This window comes from Hypanus sabinus (assembly GCF_030144855.1).
Source record: "Hypanus sabinus isolate sHypSab1 chromosome X1 unlocalized genomic scaffold, sHypSab1.hap1 SUPER_X1_unloc_20, whole genome shotgun sequence".
NCBI classification, from domain to species: domain Eukaryota; kingdom Metazoa; phylum Chordata; class Chondrichthyes; order Myliobatiformes; family Dasyatidae; genus Hypanus; species Hypanus sabinus.
The window spans coordinates 30,178-57,431 of NW_026778969.1; the positions used below are offsets into that span (position 1 = coordinate 30,178).

Here is a 27,254-nt window from a genome sequence, read left to right on the forward strand (position 1 = left end):
GGTGTGACGGGAAGGGGTTTGGGGTGTGTCGGTGTCACAGTGAGGGGTGAGGGGAGTGTCAGTGTCACAGTGAGGGGAGTGGGGAGTGTCGGTGTCACAGTGAGGGTTGTGGGGAGTGTCGGTATCACGGTGATGGTTGTGGGGTGCGTCGGTGTCACAGCGTGTGTGTTTTTGTCCATTTGCACCGGGACAGAGTTCTGGAAGGTGCTGTGAACGCCTGTCACCACGACGCCCGGTTACCTACATTTTGATGGCCTGTGCCTCCTGGTGCATGATGTCCAGGATCATCCTGCAGGCCGCTGAGCAGCCCTCTGCCGTTGAGTGGATGCTGATCGGTTTCTCTGCCGCGCCCGCGTTCTCCTTTCGATGAACATCGATCCTGCACAAAGACACTCACGCTGAATCATGGTGTCTCTTCTCTCTCCTCCCTCAGTTGACTGCGTTTTTGTAACCCAGTGTCACGGCAAACTCCCTGTGCACCTTTCACCCCTCACTGAATCTCATTATAAGTCTTTTGAACTGAACGCCAGTCGTATTTGATGACTCTCTATCTCAGTTTACCATAGTTTGAACTTGAACTTTATTGATTATCTGCACCACCCTGTGTCTGGAAATTCTAGTCCTCGCGAGAGGTGGAGAATATAAGAGCAAGGATATACTGTTGTGTCACATTGGTGTGTGTTGTGAGTAGTTTTTGACCATAAGACCATGAGAGATAGGAGCAGAATTTGGCCATTCAACCTATCAAGTCTCTTCCACCATTTCATCCACATTTCCTTTCAGCCCCAGGCTCCTGATTTCTCCCCATGGCCCTTCATGTCTTGACCAATGATGAATCCCTCAACCATTGTCTTAAATATATCCAATGACGTGGTCTCCACAGCTGCCTGTGGCAACGAATTCCATGGATTCACCACTCTCAAGCTAAAGAAATTCCTCCTCTTCTCCATTCTAAAAGGACACCCCTCTATTCTGAGGCTGGGTCCTCTTGTCTTTGACTCCTCACCATAACAAATATCCTTTCCACATCCACTCTATTGAGGCCTTTTACCATTCGATGGGTTTCTTCAATTGTTTTATTTGGATAAGGTATTCATAAGTATTACATAAACGTTTTTACATATAAAGCCTTTTCCATTTTTTACATATGTATAAATCTGTATGTATTTATACATTCACAAGTACACACGAAAAACAATTAGGCACTTAAATAGACATTTATGTGCAATTGTAATCCACACTATTAAACTAAATAATAATAATTGTTGTTAAAAAGTTAGTAATAGTAGTGGTTGAATAATAATTTCTGTGTATCTCTTCTCATCCATTTCTTTCTTGTCCAAAATAATGTGTGTAACCCTATCTAAATTCCATCATAGGTCAAGTCAAGTCACTTTTATTGTCATTTCGACCATAACTGCTGCTACAGTACATAGTTAAACTGAGACAACATTTTTCAGGACCATGGTGTTACATGACACAGTACAAAAACTAGACTGAACTACGTAAAAAAACAACACAGAGAAAGTTACACTAGACTACAGACCTACACAGGACTGCATAAAGTACACAAAAACAGTGCAGACATTACAATAAATAATAAACAAGACAATAGGGCAAGGTGTCAGTCCAGGCTTCGGGTATTGAGGAGTCTGATGGCGTGGGGGAAGAAACTGTTATATAGTCTGGTTGTAAGAGCCCGAATGCTTCGGAGCCTTTTGCCAGACGGCAGGAGGGAGAAGAGTTTGTATGAGGGATACACGGGGTCCTGCATAATGCTGTTTGCTTTGCGGATGCAGTGTGTAGTGTAAATGTCTGTGATGGCGGGAAGTGAGGCCCCAATGATCTTCTCAGCTGACCTCACTATCTGCTGCAGGGTCTTGCGATCCGAGACAGTGCAATTTCCGAACCAGACAGTGATGCAGCTGCTCAGGATGCTCTCAATACAACCCCTGTAGAATGTGATGAGGATGGGGGGTGGGAGATGGACTTTCCTCAGCCTTCACATAAAGTAGAGACGCTGCTGGGCTTTCTTTGCTATGGAGCTGGTGTTGAGGGACCAGGTGAGATTCTCCGCCAGGTGAACACCAAGAAATTTGGTGCTCTTAACGATCTCTACCGAGGAGCCGTCGATGTTCAGCGGGGAGTGAGTGGTCGCTTCGTGCCCTCCTGAAGTCAACAACCATCTCTTTTGTTTCGTTTACATTCAGAGACAGGTTGTTGGCTCTGCACCAGTCCGTTAGCCGCTGCACCTCCTCTCTGTATGCTGACTCGTCACTTACAGAGGTGCTTGTAACTTAACACATTCATGTTTGCTCCCACCCATAAACATACTTATCCAATTCCTGTGTACTTACGTACTTCAAATTATCTTTTTCTCCCCCCAAATCTTTTCCTTTACTTGTGATAATTCCACACTTTCCAGAAATAAAACAATGAACATTCAAACCAAGGGAGCTTACATTAACACCATGTTGATGAGCAAAGGAGGATGAACCATTAGGAGAATCATCTACCATTTACCTTTCGATAGGTTTCAATGAGGTCTCCCCTCATTCTTGTGAATTCCAGTGAGTACAGGCCCAGAGCCATCACACGCTCCTCATATGATCGGCCTTTCCATCCCAGAATTGTTTTCACGAACCTCCTTTGAATCCTCTTCAATGTCTGTATGTCATGTCTTCGATAAGGGGCCCAAAACTGCTCCCAATACTCCGTGAGGCCTCACCAGTGCCTTATAAAGTCTCAACATTACATCCTCGTTTTTATATTCTAGACCTCTTGAAATGAATGCTAACATTGCATTTGCCTCTCTCACCCCAGACTCAACCTGCAAATTAACCTTCAGGGGAATCCTGCACAAGGATTCCCAAGTCCCTTTGCAGCTCGGAATTTTGAATTTACTCTCCATTTCGAAAATAATCAACCCCATCATTTCTTCTACCAAAGTGCATGATCATACACTTCCCAACACTGTATTCCATCTGACATTTCTTTTTCTCCTCGTCTGTCTACTTACTCAAAACTACCCGAATGTCATCTGCAAACTTTGCAATAATTCCATCAGCCAAACCATTGACAGGTAACTTAAAAAGAATCGGTCTCAACACAGACCCTTTTGGACAACACTATTTACCAGCAGTCAGCCAGAAAAGGCTCCCTTTATTCCCACTCTTTGCCTCCTGCCAATCAGCCACTGCTCTATCCATGCTAGAATCTTTCCTGTAATACCATGGGCTCGTAGCTTGTTAAGCAGCCTCTTGTGTGACAACTTATCAAAGGCCTTCTGAAAATCCAAATACACAACATCAACCAATTCTCCTTTGTTTATCCTTCTTGTTATTTCTTCAAAGAATTCCAACAGATTTGTCAGGCAAGATTTTCCCTTGAGGAAACCTTGCTGACTACGGCCCATTTTATCATGTGTCTCCAACTAACTCGAAACCACATCCTTAACAATCAACTCCAACATCTTCCCAACCACTGAGGTCAGACTAACTGGCCTATAATTTCCTTCCTTTGGCCTCTCTGTCTTCCTGAAGAGTGGAGTGACGTTTGCAATTTTCCAGACTTCCAGAGCCTTTTCAGAATCCAGTGTTTCTTGAAAGATCATTACAAATGCTTCCACATCTCTTCAGCCACCTCTTTCAGAAGCCTGGGGTGTAGACCATCTTCCCAGCTGACTTATCTACCATCTGACCTTGCAGCTTCCCAAGAACCTTCTCCACAGTAATATTAACGTCACACACTTCATGACCCCTGAGACCTGGAACTTCATACAGCTAGTGTCTTCCACAGTGATGCAGAGTACTTATTCAGTTCACCCATTATATCCATATCCCCCATCACTAGCTCTCCAGCATCGATCCAATATCCACTCTTGCCTCTCTTTTACACTTTGTCAGAAGAAACTTTAATATTATTGGCAAGCTTACATTAAAATATAGATGGCATTCCATCTATATCTTAATGACTTTTTTAGTTGCCTTCTGTTGGCTTTTAAAAGCTTCCCAATCCTCTAACTTCCTACTAATCTTTGCTCTATTTTATGCCCTCTTTTTGGCTGTTATGTTGGCTTTGACTTCTCTTGTTAGCCATGGTTGCATCATCTTGCCTTTACAATGCTTCTTTCTCTTTGGGATGTACAAACCCCACTTCTAGAAAAGTTGGGATATTTTCCAAAATGCAATAAAAACAAAAATCTGTGATATGTTAATTCACGTGAACCTTTATTTAACTGACAAAAGTGCAAAGAAAAGATTTTCAATAGTTTTACTGACCAGCTTAATTGTATTTTGTAAATATACACAAATTTAGAACTTGATGGCTGCAACACACTCAACAAAAGTTGGGACAAAGTTAAAATAAGATTGAAAAGTGCACAGAATATTCAAGTAACACCGGTTTGGAAGACTCCACATTAAGCAGGCTAATTGGTAGCAGGTGAGGTATCATGACTGGGTATAAAAGTACCGTCCATCAAAGGCTCAGTCTTAGCAAGCAAGGATGGGTCGTGGCTCACCCCTTTGTGTCAAAATTCGTGAGAAAATTGTTAGTCAGTTCAAAAGGAACATTTCCCAATGCAAGATTGCAGAGAATTTAGGTCTTTCAACATCTACAGTACATAATATTGTGAAAAGATTCAGAGAATTCAGAGATATCTCAGTGCATAAAGGGCAAGGTTGGAAACAACTGTTGAATGCGTGTGATCTTCGAGCCCTCAGGCGGCACTGCCTAAGAAAGCGTCATGCTACTGTGACAATTATAGCCACCTGGGCTCGGGAGTACTTCGGAAAACCATTGTCACTTAACACAGTCCGTCGCTGCATCCAGAAATGCAGCTTGAAACTGTATTACGCAAGGAGGAAGCCATACATCAACTCTATGCAGAAACGCCGGCGAGTTCTCTGGGCCCAAGCTCATCTCAGATGGACCGAAAGACTGTGGAACCGTGTGCTGTGGTCAGATGAGTCCATATTTCAGCTAGTGTTTGGAAAAAATGGGCGTCGAGTTCTCCGTGCCAAAGATGAAAACGACCATCCTGATTGTTATCAGCCAAAGGTGCAAAAGCCAACATCTGTGATGGTATGGGGGTGCATCAGTGCCCACGGCATGGGTGAGTTGCATGTATGTGAAGGTACCATTGACTCTGAGGTGTATATTAGGATTTTAGAGAGACATATGTTGCCATCAAGGTGACGTCTCTTCCCGGGACATCCATGCTTATTTCAGCAGGACAATGCCAGACCACATTCTGCACGGGCTACAACAGCGTGGCTTTGTAGACACAGAGTGCATGTGCTTGACTGGCCTGCTGCCAGTCCAGATCTATCTCCTATTGAAAATGTATGGCGCATCATGAAGAGGAGAATCAGACAACGGAGACCACGGACTGTTGAGCAGCTGAAGTCTTATATCAAGCAAGAATGGACAAAATTTCCAATTGCAAATCTACTACAATTAGTATCCTCAGTTCCAAAACGATTAAAAAGTGTTATTAAAAGGAAAGGTGATGTAACACAATGGTAAACATGCCTCTGTCCCAACTTTTGTTTAGTGTATTGCAGCCATCAAATTCTAAATTAATGTACATTTACAAAATACAATTAAGTTGGTCAGTAAAACTACTGAAAATCTTTTCTTTGTACTTTTGTCAGTTAAATAAAGGTTCACGTGAATTAACATATCACAGATTTTTGTTTTTATTGCATTTTGGAAAATATCCCAACTTTTCTGGAAATGGGGTTTTATATATCCTGTACTTCCAAATTGCTTCTGGAAATTCCAGCCACTGCTTTTCTGTCGTCATCACTGCCAGTATTCTTTTCCAATCAATCCTGGCCTGCTCCTCGCTCACGTCTCTGTAATTCCTTTTCCTCCACTGTAATACTGATACATCTGACTTTAGCTTCTCCTCAAATTTCTAGGAATTCTATCATATTATGACCAAGCTAAGTAATAAACAGTCACCAACAATCAATACCCAAAGTACTTGGGAGTCAGTCACACTAGATTGAACTCTCTCATATAAGATCCACCTTCAAAATGTTGCAAAGAAACTAAAATCTAGAATGGTCATGATCAGGAAGATAGCAGGAACCAGTCAGTCCTATGAATGTCTAGACTAGCACTATGTTTCTCAGTCGCCGAATATTACGTCCCATCGTCAATTCACAGCTTCATACTTCTAAAAGAATAATCTCAGGAGCCCTCAAATCCACACCCGTCCAAAGGCTCCCAACAATTGCACTCCCAGAGAACAGTTTTAGCAAAATTCTACAACCGTATCCAAAATATGCCCAACAACATTCCAGCTCGTAAACTCATTGAAGATGTTCCTTCAACTTCCCAAAAACCTTTCTACAACTCCTATGATGAACACACTGAATGGCAACAATAAAAACACACCAAGACGCCCCCAGGCGGAGATCTGATCGACGACCCCATCTTGCTTCTCCTGGACTTTACTACAGAAAGAACTGGATAGCCACAGATGGACTCAGAAGTTGACATGCCAAAACAGTGCGAACACTACACTGATGGGGTGCACGACACACCCCAGCTTGCCCCTGTGGTGCCCCAACCCAGGACGTCCCCCACCTGGTCCAAACATGCCCTCTTACAAAGATTGGGGACAGCTTTGCCACTGCCCGTCAATGTGGCCATGAGCTGGATAAACACCTGCCATATGATAACTGACCCCCAAGGGTTCTTTTACCTTAAGCTCCCTCATCAATCCTGGTCCATTGCACAACACCCAGTCCAGAATCGTTGATCTCCTAGTGGGCTCAACCACGAGCTGCTAGAAAAAGCCATCTCACACGGATTCGAGAAAATTCCTCTCTTGGGTTCCAGCACCAATCTGATATTCCCAATCTACCTCCATATTGAAATCCCCCATGACTGTGGTAATGTTGCCCTTTTGGCATACATTTTCTATCTCCCATTGTGATTTGTGGACCACATCCTTACTACTGTTTGAGGGTCTGTATACAGCTCCCATCAGTGTCTTCTCATCCTTGCAGTTCCTTACCTCTACCCACATAAATTCTACGCCTTCTGACCATTGTTACCTCTTGCTAATGAGTTGATTTCATTTTTTACCAAGAAGCAACACCACCCCCTCTGCTTCCTTGCCTGAGCTTTCTATCCAATGTGTATCCTTGGATGTTTTGATCCCCATATCTAAGAAAGGATGTGCTGGCGTTGGAGAGGGTCCAGAGGAGGCTCATGAAAACGACCCTGGGAATGAACTGGTTAATGTATGAGGAACACTTGACGGCTCTGGGCCTGTACTCGCTGGAGTTTAGAGAATGACAGGGGATGTGGAATCTCATTGAAATGTACCAAATATTGAAAGGCCTAGACAGACTGGATGTGAAGAAGATGTTTCCTATAGTGAGTGAATCTCGGATCAAAGGGCACAGCCTCAGAATAGAGTAACATCCATTTAGAACAGAGATGAGGAGGAATTTCTTTATCCAGAGAGTGGTGAATCTGCGAAATTTATTGCTGCAGACGGCTGTGGAGGCCGAGTCATTGGGCGTATTTAAAGCAGATTCTTGATGAGTAAAGGCGTCAAATGTTACAGGGAGAAGACAAGAGAATCGGGATGAGAAGGAGAATAAATTAGCCACGATTGAATGGTGGAGCAGACTCAATTTGCCAAATGGTCTAATTTTGCTCCTAAGTCTTAAGGTCTTAAGGCCCATTCCCCTTCTCAATTCTACCTTCAGGAAGAAGACCCACGCTCAATGCTTTAGAAACAGTTTCTTCTCCTCCGTCATCTGAATTCTGAATAATCGATGAACCCATGAACACTACCTAGCTAGTTTGGCACTATTTATGTTTTAATGTATTTATAATTGAGACATAATAACTTTCTAGGTCTCGCAGTGTATTTTTCTCTCTTTCATAAAGCTGATTCTGATTCTGAAGGTACTGAAGTCTTACTTGGACTGTGTCTGTTTCGTGATGTTTCGAATGGTGGCTCCTTCCTTCCCAATGATGGCTCCCACAAACTGGGTGGGGACAAGGATCCGCAGGGGAATGTCGAACTGCTGCTTCATGGTGCTGGCTGAGCCTTGTTGAGGATGCCCCCTGCCGCTGAAGCCTCTGCGGCCCACTTCCTGGCCCTGCTGTCCGACCTGCTCGTCTGGGATGTAGGTGACGGTCAGGCTGTAGGAATCCAATTGGTGGCCGTTCAGTTTGGATATGGCTCTGAGGGGAGAGAGGAAGGTTCAGAAACCAGTCATGCTGCTGCTTAAAGATAAGGATTAAAGATTAGCTTTATTTGCCATATACACATCAAAATGAACAGTGAGACGCACCAACACCGTACAAGTATGTGACGGGGGAAGCGCACAAGTGTTGGCACACATCCGATCCCTCAACTTATGAACTCAGTCTTATGAAGGGTCTCGGTCCCTGCTGCCTGACTCTGGCATTTAGTGAGTGTTACTCTGGATTTCCAGCATCTGCAGAATATTTTGTGTAACTAACTCTAACCTGTACATCTTCGGAAGGTGGGAGGGTACCAGATCTCCCGGAGGAAATCTACTCGCTCACGGGGAGAATGTACAAGCTCTTTACAGACAGCAGTGAGATTTGAAGCTGAGTCACTGGTACTGTAATAGGAACACTAACCGTGCCGTCTACGAACCTCCACTCTTCAATGAAAACAGTGCTGACCAGGCACAGTCTGGTTCACCACATCCAAACTGACCATTGTTACATACCCCATGGGTATCTTGTCACAATACTGTCACATGACCATGATGTAATTGAGTATGATCTAATGGTCTTGTGATGGTGGAGTGATGTAATTTCCCACCAGTGAGAGGTCATGTGATGGCCTGTTTCAATAGGTATAAAAGGGAGAAAGCCTTCCTGTGACACAAGTCAGTTTGTAGTTTAATTCGTCAGTTACTCCGTTATGCCGCTTTTCGTCTCATGACGCAGTTTTGTTTTAAAGTGGAGTTTTTCTATCTTAAGCCTTGAAGGTTATTGCCGGCAGTTTCGCTAAACACTGCCAGTTGTGATTTGGTTTTTACCTTTGCAATTCAGTCGGAGAGTGAAGAACTTGACTAAGTACGGAAAACCCGAAGGATCGAGTAAAGTTGGTGTCATCAGCGGTAATACAGGATCGACCTTATTTAATCTTCTTTCAAGGAATTAGTAACCTGCATCTGAGATAGCTCCTGCATTGTGAAAGCAGAAAGAGCTGGACGCAGCATTTCGCCAAGGAAAGGTCAATCCCTTTAAGCCGTTCTACAAACCCCATTTCCAGAAAAGTTGGGATATTTTCCAAAATGCAATAAAAACAAAAATCTGTGATATGTTAATTCACGTGAACCTTTATTTAACTGACAAAAGTGCAAAGAAAAGATTTTCAATAGTTTTACTGACCAGCTTAATTGTATTTTGTAAATATACACAAATTTAGAACTTGATGGCTGCAACACACTCAGCAAAAGTTGGGACAGAGTTAAAATAAGATTGAAAAGTGCACAGAATATTCAAGTAACACCGGTTTGGAAGACTCCACATTAAGCAGGCTAATTGGTAGCAGGTGAGGTATCATGACTGGGTATAAAAGTAGTGTCCATCAAAGGCTCAGTCTTTACAAGCAAGGATGGGTCGTGGCTCACCCCTTTGTGCCAAAATTCGTGAGAGAATTGTTAGTTCAAAAGGAACATTTCCCAACGCAAGATTGCAGAGAATTTAGGTCTTTCAACATCTACAGTACATAATATTGTGAAAAGATTCAGAGAATTCAGAGACATCTCTGTGCGTAAAGGGCAAGGTCGGAAACCACTGTTGAATGCGCGTGATCTTCGAGCCCTCAGGCGGCACTGCCTAAGAAACCGTCATGCTACTGTGACAATTATAGCCACCTGGGCTTGGGAGTACTTCGGAAAACCATTGTCACTTAACAGTCCGTCGCTGCATCCAGAAATGCAACCTGAAACTGTATTACGCAAGGAGGAAGCCATTTAAATAAATGTTTTATTTGTTTATAAAAAACCTGTCTCAATTCTATATTCATTGTTGCTGTATCGTAATACCATCAACAAAGAAAGGTTAACTGGTTCTTCTTCCAGATGCTGCTTCACCTGCTGAGCGATTCCAGTATTTTAGCTCATAGGCCTGCCTGTTAGGCCCAACAGGAAAGGATTTGCTAAATTTAATTTAATCCCAGTCCGTATCCCTGTTTTCATAGATGGATGTTAATCCTAGGAAAAGAGGTAGGGAAGGTTTACTTCATAGTTCACAGTACAGCACTGTGCAAGAGTCTTAGATTTTTTATATGGTTTCAGATTGTATGGCCGCTACAGAGCCCTGATCTCAACATCATCGAGGCTGTCTGGGCTTACCTGGAGAGACAAAGCAAGCGAGACAGCCAGAGTCTGCAGAAGAATTGTGGCAAGTTTTCCAGGATGCTCGGAACAACCTACCAGCCAATTTTCTTACAAAACTGCGCAACAGAGCACCTAAGAGAATTGATGCAGTTTTAAAAGTCAAGGGTGGTCACACCAAAGATTGATTTGATTTAGTTTTTTTAGTGTTTACTGCTCTTTATAGAAAATCTTTTGATCAAAGTTCAAAGTACATTTATTGTAAGGTTTGTATACATTATACAACCTTCAGATTCGTCTCCTTACAGGCAGCCACAGAACAAGGAAACCCAAAAGAACCCATAAAGATACTTGACAACCACCCCATGTGCAGAAAGAGAGAAAAAAATCAAATTGTGCAAACAGTAAAAGTAAGCAACCAGTGCTTAGAATGAAAGTGAGACCCCAGACACAAAACCTGGAGCAGCCGGAGCAGGCCCACAGCCTCAGCCTCAATTCATCACACAGCTGAGTGAGCATCGCGGAGCCTGGAGCAGGCCCACAGGCTCTGAATCAGTGCAGAAAAGAGCAGAGTAAACATCACAGAGCAGCGAGCAGAACTGGCTCATCCTTTGTCTCCAGTCACCTGGCCTTTTCAATCCATCTGGCCCAGTATATAAATTGTCCAAACATCGGGTTGTTCCTCGCTCTGGGACCCAGAGTCCTGTTGCTTCAATACCCTCTGGGCCTGGACCCCGCCACCAGGCTCTGGCCCGTTCCTGACCTTTCCAAATTGGCCTGGCACTTAGATCAATCAAACCTCACCCCCAGTTTCCTCCAATTTGCATGTGCCGACTCATGCCTCGACCCCTCTCGACACTAACTCACACCCAGAAGCTATGACCCACAAGTCAGCTTCACATTTGCATTGTCCACAGTGATTGCTTACCACAATTTTTATAGAAAAATTGTTATTAATAAAGTATTTAGTTGTATTTCTTGCTTCGGGGACCACCAGTAAGTTGTCACCGGTCTTCAATAGCTCCTTCTTAAACTGCAATCTTTTCATGACATTACTTTTGAAAGCATCTTCACTTTCCAGAATTCTTTTACACAGTGCTGTGTGGTTTCGAGGGCATGTGATTTACGAGAGGCTGGACAAACTTTGGCTGTTTTCTCTGGAGCCACAGAAGCTCATTGGAGATCTGACCGACAGAGTAGCCAGGGAGTATCTGTTTCCCAGGGCTGAAATGTCTGATACCAGAGGGCATGCATTGAAGGTGAGAGGGGGTAGGTTTAAGGGGGATGTGAGGGGTAAGTTTTTCACTCAGAGGGGTGGACGCCTGGAATGCACTGCCTGGTATGGTGGTAGAGGTAAATTTATTTGCTTTTAAGAGAAGTTTGGAGAGGCATGTGGATGTGAGGAGGATGGAGGGATATGGACATGGTGTAGGGAGGAGGGATTAGTGTTTGTGTGTTTTCGATTTACTTTTTTGCTGGTTCAGCACAACTTTGTGGCTGAATGGCCTGTTCCTACGCTGTACCAAATACTGTACAACCTTGAGATTCATCTTCTTGCAGCCTGTTATGGTCCGGTCCGGAGCCCGCATTCCAGGTCTTGATCCGGTCTGCGGACTCCGGACTCCGGGTCTTGTGGTCGTCCCTCCTTTCGCCCTTGAGCCCAATCAGTCACACCTGTGGATCACCGTGGCTTGTTGGGGCTCAAGGAGGCGACCCTGATGCCCATCGGCTGGCGGTGTATATGGGGGGCTCTGGGACTGAGTGGAGTTGGGGGTTGTCCTGCCTATCCTGTTCCTCCGGTTGCCCTGGCTTGGAGTTCCCCTCGTTAAAGACGAGTTCTTCAAGTAAGTCTGGCAGTCACCCTGGACCAAGTTCTCTTCCTATCCCTTGCCTCCGTCGGACAAGCCTAGCCAGACTGCCATTGTTCGGTGGGGGACTCTGCCCCTTTCCATCCCTCGCTGGTGATGGGTCGTGCCCCGCTACCTACCCAGGTGCCCGTGACCTGCCCAGTCCCCCGTGTTCCTGCCTGGGAGGTCCGGACCCTGCTCAAGAGTTATGTGGCCCGACCAGTGAACTCCTAGACCCTGCCTGAACTCCGGGATCCTCCTGCCTGCCTGAACTCTAAGACTGTCCCGGAACCCCAGAATCACCTTGAACATCACGGCCCTCACGCACACCATGGTCTCCACGTCTTGTCTATCGTTTAATTGTTCCCGTCCTGCCCCTATACTTCAGTGCCTGCGTCCTGCACTTGGGTCCAGTCTCCTGTCCCCTTATGACACAGCCATAAAACAAAGAAACACAATTTAATTCACAAAAAAACCCCAAACCACAGAGAGTGTCAAATGTCCAACGTGCAATAAAAATAACAAATTGTGCAAAGAATAAAAAAATAATAAAAAAAAGGAAACAAATAACTGTACATTCCTTGAAAGTGAGTCCACAGCAGTGGAGTCAGATCAGTGCTGAGGGAGTGCCGATGGCTTCAGGCCGAGCTGCCCAGTCAGTTCAGTGCTGAGGGAGTGCCGATGGCTGCAGGCCGAGCTGCCCAGTCAGTTCAGTGCTGAGGGAGTGCCGATGGCTGCAGGCCGCAGCTGCCCAGTCAGTTCAGTGCTGAGGGAGTGCCGATGGCTGCAGGCCGAACTGCCCAGTCAGTTCAGTGCTGAGGGAATGCCGATGGCTGCAGGCCGAGCTGCCCAGTCAGTTCAGTGCTGAGGGAGTGCCGATGGCTGCAGGCCGCAGCTGCAAAGTCAGTTCAGTGCTGAGGGAGTGCCGATGGCTGCAGGCCGCAGCTGCAAAGTCAGTTCAGTGCTGAGGGAGTGCCGATGGCTGCAGGCCGAGCTGCCCAGTCAGTTCAGTGCTGAGGGAGTGCCGATGGCTGCAGGCCGAACTGCCCAGTCAGTTCAGTGCTGAGGGAATGCCGATGGCTGCAGGCCGAGCTGCCCAGTCAGTTCAGTGCTGAGGGAGTGCCGATGGCTGCAGGCCGAGCTGCCCAGTCAGTTCAGTGCTGAGGGAGTGCCGATGGCTGCAGGCCGCAGCTGCAAAGTCAGTTCAGTGCTGAGGGAGTGCCGATGGCTGCAGGCCGAGCTGCCCAGTCAGTTCAGTGCTGAGGGAGTGCCGATGGCTGCAGGCCGCAGCTGCCCAGTCAGTTCAGTGCTGAGGGAGTGCCGATGGCTGCAGGCCGAACTGCCCAGTCAGTTCAGTGCTGAGGGAGTGCCGATGGCTGCAGGCCGAGCTGCCCAGTCAGTTCAGTGCTGAGGGAGTGCCGATGGCTGCAGGCCGAGCTGCCCAGTCAGTTCAGTGCTGAGGGAGTGCCGATGGCTGCAGGCCGCAGCTGCCCAGTCAGTTCAGTGCTGAGGGAGTGCCGATGGCTGCAGGCCGAGCTGCCCAGTCAGTTCAGTGCTGAGGGAGTGCCGATGGCTGCAGGCCGCAGCTGCCCAGTCAGTTCAGTGCTGAGGGAGTGCCGATGGCTGCAGGCCGAGCTGCCCAGTCAGTTCAGTGCTGAGGGAGTGCCGATGGCTGCAGGCCGAGCTGCCCAGTCAGTTCAGTGCTGAGGGAGTGCCGATGGCTGCAGGCCGCAGCTGCCCAGTCAGTTCAGTGCTGAGGGAGTGCCGATGGCTGCAGGCCGAGCTGCCCAGTCAGTTCAGTGCTGAGGGAGTGCCGATGGCTGCAGGCCGAGCTGCCCAGTCAGTTCAGTGCTGAGGGAGTGCCGATGGCTGCAGGCCGAGCTGCCCAGTCAGTTCAGTGCTGAGGGAGTGCCGATGGCTGCAGGCCGCAGCTGCCCAGTCAGTTCAGTGCTGAGGGAGTGCCGATGGCTGCAGGCCGAACTGCCCAGTCAGTTCAGTGCTGAGGGAATGCCGATGGCTGCAGGCCGAGCTGCCCAGTCAGTTCAGTGCTGAGGGAGTGCCGATGGCTGCAGGCCGCAGCTGCAAAGTCAGTTCAGTGCTGAGGGAGTGCCGATGGCTGCAGGCCGCAGCTGCCCAGTCAGTTCAGTGCTGAGGGAGTGCCGATGGCTGCAGGCCGAGCTGCCCAGTCAGTTCAGTGCTGAGGGAGTGCCGATGGCTGCAGGCCGCAGCTGCCCAGTCAGTTCAGTGCTGAGGGAGTGCCGATGGCTGCAGGCCGAACTGCCCAGTCAGTTCAGTGCTGAGGGAGTGCCGATGGCTGCAGGCCGAGCTGCCCAGTCAGTTCAGTGCTGAGGGAGTGCCGATGGCTGCAGGCCGAGCTGCCCAGTCAGTTCAGTGCTGAGGGAGTGCCGATGGCTGCAGGCCGCAGCTGCCCAGTCAGTTCAGTGCTGAGGGAGTGCCGATGGCTGCAGGCCGAACTGCCCAGTCAGTTCAGTGCTGAGGGAGTGCCGATGGCTGCAGGCCGAACTGCCCAGTCAGTGCTGAGGGAGTGCCGATGGCTGCAGGCCGAGCTGCCCAGTCAGTTCAGTGCTGAGGGAGTGCCGATGGCTGCAGGCCGAGCTGCCCAGTCAGTTCAGTGCTGAGGGAGTGCCGATGGCTGCAGACCGAGCTGCCCAGTCAGTGCTGAGGGAGTGCCGATGGCTGCAGGCCGAGCTGCCCAGTCAGTTCAGTGCTGAGGGAGTGCCGATGGCTGCAGGCCGAACTGCCCAGTCAGTTCAGTGCTGAGGGAGTGCCGATGGCTGCAGGCCGAGCTGCCCAGTCAGTTCAGTGCTGAGGGAGTGCCGATGGCTGCAGGCCGAGCTGCCCAGTCAGTTCAGTGCTGAGGGAGTGCCGATGGCTGCAGGCCGAACTGCCCAGTCAGTTCAGTGCTGAGGGAGTGCCGATGGCTGCAGGCCGAGCTGCCCAGTCAGTTCAGTGCTGAGGGAGTGCCGATGGCTGCAGGCCGAGCTGCCCAGTCAGTTCAGTGCTGAAGTAAAACCTCACTGAGTCGTGAGCTGAAAACTGGTTCATCCTCTGCCCTCGGACTCGATGCCTTAAATTTTTAAAATCTGAGCGAGGAAAATGGAGGGATATAGACGTTGTAGAGGCAGAGGAGATTAGTTTAGTTGGCCATCTGATGACCAATTTAATTGGTTCAGTACAGCATTGAGCTGTACTGTTCTACGTCCTTTGAAAGAAGGTGGGGGGATCATCTACGTATTGTTTTGTACCCACCCAACAAAACCGAGGGCCATGCAGTTCAGGAAGGGGCTCACTCCTACCTTCTGCACTGCGCCTGTGACTTCTCTTGGTCACATCCTGTAAAAAACGAGTGAGCAACACAACAAGCGACAGGCACAACGGACAGCCCCCACCCCCGTGCTGTGATACTCACTGCCTGGCTTGGTCCTTGGTCCCGTACGTAACATTCACGACTGCCGATTCCGTTTCCGTGTTCACTGGACAAAACAGAAAGCAGGTTATCAGACACTCCTCGGATGGTGTGAATTCTGTCACCAAGTCACGGTGTCTGACTCCAAATTGAGAGCTGGACTCAGCCCAACTACACGGCGGCCTGTTTGGGACCATGAGGCATGGGAGACCAATCAGGCCATTCAGTCCATCGAGTCTGCTCCACCATTCCATCATGGCTGATTTATTATCCCTCTTAACCCCGTTCTTCAGCTTTCTCTCCATAACCGTTGATGCCCTGACTAATCATGAACTATCAACCTCCGATGACTTGGCCTCCTCAGCTGTCTGTGGCAATAAATTCCACAGATTCACCACTTTCTGGCCGAAGAAATTCCTCCAAAAGCATGCCTCTATATTCTGAGGTGTTTTAAGAATTTATTTTAAAAAGAATTGAACTCTGCCAAGGACGGTCCCAAGCCTGGCTGCGAAATGAGGGTTGGGCATGGGGCTAGCAACCCCATCTTGTAAAATCCCAGAGCAACAGAAATGCCGGCAGGAGCTCAGGGAAAGGAAAGACCTTTGAAGATGGGTTACACCTGGTGACAATGTGGACAGAGGAGTCCGGACAGCAGGGCCGATGGGTTTCACAAGGAAGATGCTAACTGAAATCTTTATACAACCAAGAGCAGGGAATGAGGCAGGAGAGAGGACAAGGTTGCGAATCTTTCTAAGGACAGATCACACATCCCTCTCCTCCTCTCACTCCCTCACTCCCCTCTGTCAGATCCCCCACCTCCCCTCACTCCCTCACTCCCCTCTGTCGGATCCCCCACCTCCCCTCTGTCAGATCCCCCTCCTCTCCTCCCCTCACTCCCCTGTCAGATCCCCTCCTCCCCTCCCTTCTGCCAGATCCCCTCCTCCCCTCACCCTTCCTTCCCTCCTCCCCTCACTGCCCTGCCAAATCCCGCTCCTCCCCTCACTCCCCTCTATCAGATCCCCCTCCTCCCCTCACTCCCCTCCCAGATCCCCTCACTTCACTCTCAGATCCCCCTCCTCCCCTCAATCTCTTCTGCCAGATCCCCCTCCTCCCCTCACTCTGCTCTGTCAGATCCTGCTCCTCCCCTCACTTCCCTCTATCAGATCCCTCTCCTCCCTTTGGTCAGATGGGATTGGCATGTCTATCCATTCTGCCTCCCCAGTGCCCAAACACCCTACCCAATGTCCATCCTCACTGACCAACATCCATTCTCACTAAGGTCCATTCTCCCTGCCTAATGTCCATTCCCCCGTCAATGACCATTCTCCTGCCCAATGTCCATTCCCCCGTCAATGTCCATTCCCCCGTCAATGACCATTCTCCCTGCCCAAAGTCCATTCCCCCTGTCAATGTCCATTCCCCCGTCAATGACCATTCTCCCTGCCCAAAGTCCATTCCCCCGTCAATGTCCATTCCCCCGTCAATGACCATTCTCCTGCCCAATGACCATTTTCCCTGCCCAATGTCCATTCCCCCCGCCCATTGACCATTCTCCCTGCCCAATGTCCATTCTCCCTGCCCAATGACCATTCTCCCTGCCCAATGTCCATTTTCCCTGCCCAATGTCCATTCTCCAGCCCAATGACCATTCTCCTGCCCAATGACCATTCCCCCTGCCCAATGGCCATTCTCCCTGCCCAATGTCCATTCTCCTGCCCAATGACCATTCTCCCTGCCCAACGATCATTCTCACTGCGCAATGACCATTCTCCCTGCCCAATGTCCATTCTCCCTGCCCAATGTCCATTCCCCATGCCCAATGTCCATTCTCCTGCCCAATGACCATTCTCCTGCCTGCCCAATGACCATTCTCCCTGCCCAATGGCCATTCTCGCTGCCCAATGTCCATTCCCCATGCCCAATGGTCATTCGCCCTGCCCAATGTCCATTCTCCCTGCCCAATGGCCATTCTCCCTGCCCAATGACCATTCTCCCTGCCCAATGGCCATTCTCCCTGCCCAATGTCCATTCTCCTGCCCAATGACCATTCTCTGCCCAATGACCATTCTCCCTGCCCAATGTCCATTCTCCCTGCCCAATGGCCATTCTCCCTGCCCAATGACCATTCTCCCTGCCCAATGGCCATTCTCCCTGCCCAATGTCCATTCTCCTGCCCAATGACCATTCTCTGCCCAATGACCATTCTCCCTGCCCAATGTCCATTCTCCTGCCCAATGACCATTCTCCCTGTCCAATGACCATTCTCCTGCCCAATGACCATTCTCTGCCCAATGACCATTCTCCCTGCCCAATGTCCATTCTCCTGCCCAATGACCATTCTCCCTGTCCAATGACCATTCGCCCTGCCCAATGTCCATTCCCCCTGCCCAATGACCATTCTCCCTGCCCAATGTCCATTCCCCATGCCCAATGGCCATTCTCCCTGCCCAATGAACATTCTCCCTGCCCAATGTCCATTCTCCCTGTCCAATGACCATTCGCCCTGCCCAATGTCCATTCCCCCCGCCCATTGACCATTCTCCCTGCCCAATGTCCATTCTCCCTGCCCAATGACCATTCTCCCTGCCCAATGTCCATTTTCCCTGCCCAATGTCCATTCTCCAGCCCAATGACCATTCTCCTGCCCAATGACCATTCCCCCTGCCCAATGGCCATTCTCCCTGCCCAATGTCCATTCTCCTGCCCAATGACCATTCTCCCTGCCCAATGATCATTCTCACTGCGCAATGACCATTCTCCCTGCCCAATGTCCATTCTCCCTGCCCAATGTCCATTCCCCATGCCCAATGTCCATTCTCCTGCCCAATGACCATTCTCCCTGCCCAATGGCCATTCTCGCTGCCCAATGGCCATTCGCCCTGCCCAATGTCCATTCTCCTGCCCAATGACCATTCTCTGCCCAATGACCATTCTCCCTGCCCAATGTCCATTCTCCTGCCCAATGACCATTCTCCCTGTCCAATGACCATTCTCCTGCCCAATGACCATTCTCTGCCCAATGACCATTCTCCCTGCCCAATGTCCATTCTCCTGCCCAATGACCATTCTCCCTGTCCAATGACCATTCGCCCTGCCCAATGTCCATTCCCCCTGCCCAATGACCATTCTCCCTGCCCAATGTCCATTCCCCATGCCCAATGGCCATTCTCCCTGCCCAATGACCATTCTCCCTGCCCAATGTCCATTCCCCATGCCCAATGGTCATTCGCCCTGCCCAATGTCCATTCTCCCTGCCCAATGGCCATTCTCCCTGCCCAATGTCCATTCCCCCTGCCCAATGACCATTCTCCCTGCCCAATGTCCATTCTCCCTGCCCAATGTCCATTCTCCCTGCCCAATGGCCATTCTCCCTGCCCAATGTCCATTCTCCTGCCCAATGACCATTCTCTGCCCAATGACCATTCTCCCTGCCCAATGTCCATTCTCCTGCCCAATGACCATTCTCCCTGTCCAATGACCATTCGCCCTGCCCAATGTCCATTCCCCATGCCCAATGTCCATTCTCCCTGCCCAATGTCCATTCTCCCTGCCCAATGGCCATTCTCCCTGCCCAATGTCCATTCTCCTGCCCAATGACCATTCTCTGCCCAATGACCATTCTCCCTGCCCAATGTCCATTCTCCTGCCCAATGACCATTCTCCCTGTCCAATGACCATTCGCCCAGCCCAATGTCCATTCCCCATGCCCAATGGTCATTCGCCCTGCCCAATGTCCATTCTCCCTGCCCAATGGCCATTCTCCCTGCCCAATGACCATTCTCCCTGCCCAATGTCCATTCCCCATGCCCAATGACCATTCTCCCTGCCCAATGTCCATTCCCCCTGCCCAATGACCATTCTCCCTGCCCAATGGCCATTCTCCCTGCCCAATGTCCATTCTCCTGCCCAATGACCATTCTCCCTGCCCAATGTTCATTCTCCCTGCTGAATGTCCATTCTCCTGCCCAATGACCATTCTCCTGCCCAATGACCATTCTCCCTGCCCAATGGCCATTCTCGCTGCCCAATGTCCATTCCCCATGCCCAATGGTCATTCGCCCTGCCCAATGTCCATTCTCCCTGCCCAATGGCCATTCTCCCTGCCCAATGACCATTCTCCCAGCCCAATGGCCATTCTCCCTGCCCAATGTCCATTCCCCCTGCCCAATGACCATTCTCCCTGCCCAATGTCTATTCTCCCTGCCCAATGTCCATTCTCCCTGCCCAATGGCCATTCTCCCTGCCCAATGTCCATTCTCCTGCCCAATGACCATTCTCTGCCCAATGACCATTCTCCCTGCCCAATGTCCATTCTCCTGCCCAATGACCATTCTCCCTGTCCAATGACCATTCTCCTGCCCAATGACCATTCTCTGCCCAATGACCATTCTCCCTGCCCAATGTCCATTCTCCTGCCCAATGACCATTCTCCCTGTCCAATGACCATTCACCCTGCCCAATGTCCATTCCCCCTGCCCAATGACCATTCTCCCTGCCCAATGTCCATTCCCCATGCCCAATGGCCATTCTCCCTGCCCAATGGCCATTCTCCCTGCCCAATGACCATTCTCTTGCCCAATGACCATTCTCCCTGCCCAATGGCCATTCTCGCTGCCCAATGTCCATTCCCCATGCCCAATGGTCATTCGCCCTGCCCAATGTCCATTCTCCCTGCCCAATGGCCATTCTCCCTGCCCAATGACCATTCTCCCTGCCCAATGTCCATTCCCCATGCCCAATGGTCATTCGCCCTGCCCAATGTCCATTCTCCCTGCCCAATGGCCATTCTCCCTGCCCAATGACCATTCTCCCTGCCCAATGGCCATTCTCCCTGCCCAATGTCCATTCCCCCTGCCCAATGACCATTCTCCCTGCCCAACGTCCATTCTCCCTGCCCAATGGCCATTCTCCCTGCCCAATGTCCATTCTCCTGCCCAATGACCATTCTCTGCCCAATGACCATTCTCCCTGCCCAATGTCCATTCTCCTGCCCAATGACCATTCTCCCTGTCCAATGACCATTCGCCCTGCCCAATGTCCATTCTCCCTGCCCAATGACCATTCTCCCTGCCCAATGTCCATTCTCCCTGCCCAATGACCATTCTCCCTGCCCAATATCCATTCTCCCTGCCCAATGACCATTCTCCCTGCCCAATGTCCATTCTCCCTGCCCAATGTCCATTCCCCATGCCCAATGACCATTCTCCCTGCCCAATGTCCATTCCCCCTGCCCAATGACCATTCACCCTGCCCAATGGCCATTCTCCCTGCCCAATGTCCATTCTCCTGCCCAATGACCATTCTCCCTGCCCAATGTCCATTCTCCTGCCCAATGACCATTCTCCCTGCCCAATGGCCATTCCCCCTGCCCAATGACCATTCCCCCTGCACAATGACCATTCTCCCTGCCCAATGTCCATTTTCCCTGCCCAGGTTTGAGGGACCATTTCACATTGCACGCTAGTTCTCACCAAGGGGTCAGCAGGTTCAAGTTCCTGGGGAGGGGTCAACATCGCTGAGGATCTATCCTGGACCCAACTTGTGGATGCATTTACAAAGAAGGCATGTGACTTGGAGTTAGAGGGGATTTGATATGACATCAAAGACTATGCCAAGTATGCACAGACGTACTGTGGAGAGCATTCCAATGGGCTGCATCGCTGTCAGTCATGGAGGGGCCACAGCACAGGATCAGAAAAAAGCTGCAGAAGGTTGTAAACCCTGCTGGCTCGATCGTGGGCACGAGTCTCTACACCCTTGAGGACAGCTTCCAAATTTGATGCCTCACAAAGGTGGCATCCATCATTAAGGACCCCTATCACCCAGGATATGCCCTCTTCATATTACTGCCACCAGGGAGGCGTCATGACCCCTGCAGTGTCCGTCGCTTGCCGTAGATTGTTGAGTTTCTATGGTTTTGGAACATCTAATTGCTACCTTAACCAGAGCTTTCATTTTAATCTGGTCATGTTAATTTTGACTGGCAGACGTTTCCTGTATTTATGTTGATTTAAAGAGGGTTCTTGTTCAGTGCCTGAGCAGAGTCATTGTGTTGGAGAGAAAGAATCGGCTCATTCACTATGTTAATTCCGTCTCCGCACGGGAGTCTACGTTCGTCCGCTCCTGGTCACGTAGTGAGCCTGCCGCCTGCAGCTCCTGGCTTGAGTCAGTGCCAGTGACTCTGGTGACAGAGAAAGCCCGCCGTTCCGCCGCAGTGCTATGAGACGAGTCTGAAGACACATACTCAACACTTTAGGAACAGCTTCCTCCTCTCCACCATCAGATTGAGACCATAAACGCTACCTCACTATTTCTGCTACTTATTTGATTTTTAAAATATTGATTTCTTGTAATATATAGTATTTTGCGCTTGTAATATATAGCGTATTGCGCTGTATTGCTGCTGCAAAATGACAAATTTCACAACATATCTCCGTGATATTAAACTTGAATCTGCTTCTGATTCTGATAAACATCTTTCCAGCTCCCCCACTCAGAAAATCGTTCTGTCTGATTTTGCTCCTATTCGGATTTCTGATCGATGGTCGATTTTTCTTCCTACTCCCTATTCAGCTGGAATCCTCAGAACCTGGAGCAGTGCCAAACCCGGCTGGAGTGTTGACTTGGGCTGTGCGGTTTGTGGTTAGGAGCTGGCTCCAAGTTCAATGGGCTCCAGTCAGCCTGGGTCCAAGCCAAGTGAGTCCTTCTTCCTCATTGCGGTCACTTCCATATCACACTTGGCATCGAGAGCACGCTGAGCACATTCCCCAGCCGAGGCTAACTCTGCTTATCACCTTGGCTATCCTTGGCCGCCATTTCATCAGAGCGTGCCAAGCTGCCAGCTCCTGCTTACTGTCACAATACAGACATGCCCTCTCCTCATTACTACCATCAGGGACGAGGTACAGGAGCCTGAAGACACACACTCAGCGATTCAGGAACAGCTTCTTCCCCTCTGCCATCAGGGAGGAGGTACAGGAGCCTGAAGACACACACTCAACGATTCAGGAACAGCTTCTTCCCCTCTGCCATCAGGGAGGAGGTACAGGAGCCTGAAGACACACACTCAACGATTCAGAAACAGCTTCTTCCCCTCTGCCATCAGGGAGGGGGTACAGGAGCCTGAAGACACACACTCAGCGATTCAGGAACAGCTTCTTCCCCTCTGCCATCAGGGAAGAGGTACAGGAGCCTGAAGACACACACAACGATTCAGAAACAGCTTCTTCCCCTCTGCCATCAGGGAGGGGGTACAGGAGCCTGAAGACACACACTCAACGATTCAGGAACAGCTTCTTCCCCTCTGCCATCAGGGAGGAGGTACAGGAGCCTGAAGACACACACTCAGCGATTCAGGAACAGCTTCTTCCCCTCTGCCATCAGGGAGGAGGTACAGGAGCCTGAAGACACACACTCAACGATTCAGGAACAGCTTCTTCCCCTCTGCCAACAGGGAGGAGGTACAGGAGCCTGAAGACACACACTCAACGATTCAGGAACAGCTTCTTCCCCTCTGCCATCAGGGAGGAGGTACAGGAGCCTGAAGACACACACTCAACGATTCAGGAACAGTTTCTTCCCCTCTGCCTTCAGGGAGGAGGTACAGGAGCCTGAAGACACACACTCATCGATTCAGGAACAGCTTCTTCCCCTCTGCCATCAGGGAGAAGGTACAGGAGCCTGAAGACACACACTCAATGATTCGGGAACAGCTTCTTCCCCTCTGCCGTCAGGGAGGAGGTACAGGAGCCTGAAGACACACACTCAGCGATTCAGGAACAGCTCCTTCCCCTCTGCCATCAGGGAGTAGGTACAGGAGCCTGAAGACACACACTCAGTGATTCAGGAACAGCTCCTTCCCCTCTGCCATCAGGGAGGAGGTACAGGAGCCTGAAGACACACACTCAACGATTCAGGAACAGCTTCTTCCCCTCTGCCATCAGGGAGGAGGTACAGGAGCCTGAAGACACACACTCAGCGATTCGGGAACAGCTCCTTCCCCTCTGCCATCAGGGAGGAGGTACAGGAGACTGAAGACACACACTCAGCGATTCAGGAACAGCTCCTTCCCCTCTGCCATCAGGGAGGAGGTACAGGAGCCTGAATGTACACACTCAGTGATCCAGGAACAGCTTCTTCCCCTCTGCCATCAGGGAGGAGGTACAGGAGCCTGAAGACACACACTCAGCGATTCAGGAACAGCTTCTTCCCCTCTGCCATCAGGGAGGAGGTACAGGAGCCTGAAGACACACACTCAGTGATTCGGGAACAGCTTCTTCCCCTCTGCCATCAGGGAGAAGGTACAGGAGCCTGAAGACACACACTCAGCGATTCAGGAACAGCTCCTTCCCCTCTGCCATCAGGGAGGAGGTACAGGAGCCTGAAGGTACACACTCAGTGATTCTGGAACAGGTTCTTCCCCTCTGCCATCAGGGAGGGGGTACAGGAGCCTGAAGGCACACACTCAACGATTCAGGAATGTCGACAGCACTGTGCAAAAGTCTCAGGCACATATATGTAGCTAGAGAACCTAAGACTTCTGCACTGTACTGTAGTGATTTTATGTATTACACTGTACTGCTGCCTCAAAAAAAAAACAAATTTCATGACATGTGTGAGTGATGATAAACCTGATTCTGATCTGGGTCTCTATTGTGGACTGAGAGTGGGAAGGGGGCAGGGAGAGGGGGATCATGGTTGGGAAAAGGGAAAGGGAGAGGGGAGGGAGCGGGAAACACCAGAGAGATCGTCTGTAATGATCAATAAACCGATTGCTGAGTCAGATAATCCTGCCTGGTGTCTCAGGGCTGGATGTATCTGCACCTGCCCCCGGCACTCCTTCTCTGCCCCCTGTCCCACACCCCTCCCTCGGCACTCCACCCTCACCATTCCCAACATCCTTTGCTCCTGCCAGGTTTAGAAATTTGCTCTCTGCTCCACGTGGACAAACTGTCTGCAGTATATATATGTGCCTAAGACTTTTGCACAGTACTGTATTTCCCCTCTGCCATCAGATTTCTGAATGGACAAGAACCCATGAACACTACCTCACTACTTTACTCTCTTTTTACACTACTTACTTAATTTAATGTATAGTTTTTATTTTTTATGTATTGCACTGTACTGCTGTGGCAAAACACCAAATTTCTTGACTGTCAATGCTGATAAACGTAATTCTCATTCTGTGCTGTTGGGATCTCGAGCAGAAAGTGGCACCTCATCCGCTGCGACAGTCCCGAGGGTGAGTGGCCCACCAGCACTGAGCCCGAGGGGCAACTTAAGCCCTCTCTGCCTGGCAACAATATCTCGCGATCAGACGCTACTTTTGGAGGATGGCACGATAATTGCAGCCCTCTGGAAATGTGGCAATATGACCTAGCCCTAATAGTACATCTCTGGACTGTGGGAGGAAACCAGAGCACGTGGAAGAAAGCCACATGGTCATGGGGAGAACGTATATGCTCCGTAAATATTGCGGTAACCATCAAACCTAGATTGCTGGTGTACAGTGATGTAAAAACTGCTGCACTACCACATTGGCCATTTTAAACTTTATTCTGCATTCAGTATTGTTTTACCTTGTTCTACCTCAATGCACTGTGTGATGACTGATCTGTAGGCAAGCTTGCAAAACAAGAATCGGGTTTAATATCGAAAAGTTTTGCACAGCACTGTGTTTGTCAATGTGGGGCGGAGCGAGTTTGTAAATCTGGTTGGAGCAAAGGATGTTGGGAATGGTGAGGGCAGAGTGTCACGGGAGGAATGTGGGACAGGTGGGTGAGGAGGAGTGTCAGAGGTCGGGGGTGCAGACACACCCAGCTCTGAGACACCAGGCAAGGACATTTGATTCCAAACAATTGGTTTATTGATCATTACAGACTGTCTCTCTGGTGCTTCCCGCTCCATCCCCTCTCCCTTTCCCTTTTCCCAACCATGATCCCCCTCTCCCTGCCCCCTTCCCACTCTCAGTCCACAGTAGAGACCCAGATCAGAATCGGGTTTATCATCACTCACATATGCCACAAAAATTATTGGTTTTTTTTTGCAACAGCAGTCCAGTGCAATTAATAATAATAACAAAGAAACAGTATTATTATTGTAAATGACATTAAGTATATATATAAATTTTAAATTAAGTCAGTAGTTCAAAAAGAGAGTTAAAAAAAGTAGTGAGTTAGTGTTCATGGGTTCAAGGTCCATTCAGAAATCGGATGGCAGAGGGGAAGAAGCTGTTCCTGAATCATTGAATGTGTGTCTTCAGGCTCCTGTACATCCTCTCTGATGGCAGAGGGGAAGAAGCTGTTCCAGAATCATCGAGTGTGTGCCTTCAGGCTCCTGTACCTCATCCCTGATGGCAGAGGGGAAGAAGCTGACCCTGAATCATTGAATGTGTGTCTTCAGGCTCCTGTACCCCCTCCCTGATGGCAAAGGGGAAGAAGCTGTTCCTGAATCGTTGAGTGTGTGCCTTCAGGCTCCTGTACCTCCTCCCTGATGGCAGAGGGGAAGAAGCTGTTCCTGAATCGTTGAGTGTGTGTCTTCAGGCTCCTGTACCTCCTCCCTGATGGCAGAGGGGAAGAAGCTGTTCCTGAATCACTGAGTGTGTGTCTTCAGGCTGCTGTACCTCCTCCCTGATGGCAAAGGGGAAGAAGCTGTTCCTGAATCGTTGAGTGTGTGTCTTCAGGCTCCTGTACCTCCTCCCTGATGGCGGAGGGGAAGAAGCTGTTCCTGAATCGCTGAGTGTGTGTCTTCAGGCTCCTGTACCTCCTCCCTGATGGCAGAGGGGAAGAAGCTGTTCCTGAATCGTTGGGTGTGTGTCTTCAGGCTCCTGTACCTCCTCCCTGATGGCAGAGGGGAAGAAGCTGTTCCTGAATCGCTGAGTGTGTGCCTTCAGGCTCCTGTACCTCCTCCCTGATGACAGAGGGGAAGAAGCTGTTCCTGAATTGCAGAGTGTGTGGCTTGATGGTAGCAATGAGAAGAGGGCATGTCCTGGGTGATGGGTAAGGTGGGGAGGGTTCTTCCCTTTGCTGTACCTCACTACATGTGGCAATAATGAACCAAAGCTAATTCCGATTCCTGGAGGGTGAACGGGCAGCACAGTGACCCAGGTTCAATTCCTGCCGCTGACTGTAAGCAGGTTGCACATTCTCTCAGTGGCCATGCCTTTCCTCCCACGTCCTAGACTGCGTTTGGCTTACTAGCTGGTTGGTCACATGGGTGTAATTGGGCAGGGTGGGGTTGTATCTCCAAATAAAATGCATTCCTGCTATTGAAGCTTCAGTTGAGCGGGGACACCTATCTCAACACAGGCTGCCCGTGTGTTGTAACTTTGAAATGTTTGCTCTGGCCCTGTACTCACTGGAGTTTAGACGAATGAGGGGGATATTATTGCAATCTATCGAATGTTGATAGAGTGCATATGGAGAGGATGTTTTCAACAGCGGGGGCGGTCTAGGACCAGAAGGTACAGCTTCAGAATAGAGGGACGTCCTTTTAGAGTGGAGATGAGGAGGAATTTCTTTAGCCAGAGAGTGGTGAATCTGTGGAATTTATTGCCAGAGGCAGCTAGGGAGGCCAGATCATATATTTGAAGTGCAGGTTGGTGTGTGTGTGGGGTTGACCCTT

The 27,254-nt window shown here is 49.5% G+C and overlaps 1 protein-coding gene across 1 annotated transcript in view; it reads right to left on the reverse strand.

Annotated features, from left to right (window-relative positions):
- Positions 1-240: 240 nt before the first annotated feature.
- Positions 241-27,254, reverse strand: part of LOC132385637 (insulin-like growth factor 2 mRNA-binding protein 3) — a 214,557-nt gene continuing 187,543 nt past the window's right edge. The window contains exons 5-7 of the mRNA XM_059957822.1: positions 15,636-15,699; positions 7,954-8,220; positions 241-379 (exon numbers count right to left, since the gene is read on the reverse strand). Coding sequence (XP_059813805.1) covers positions 241-379; positions 7,954-8,220; positions 15,636-15,699 — 470 coding nt within the window. The remainder of the gene's footprint in view (positions 380-7,953; positions 8,221-15,635; positions 15,700-27,254) is intronic.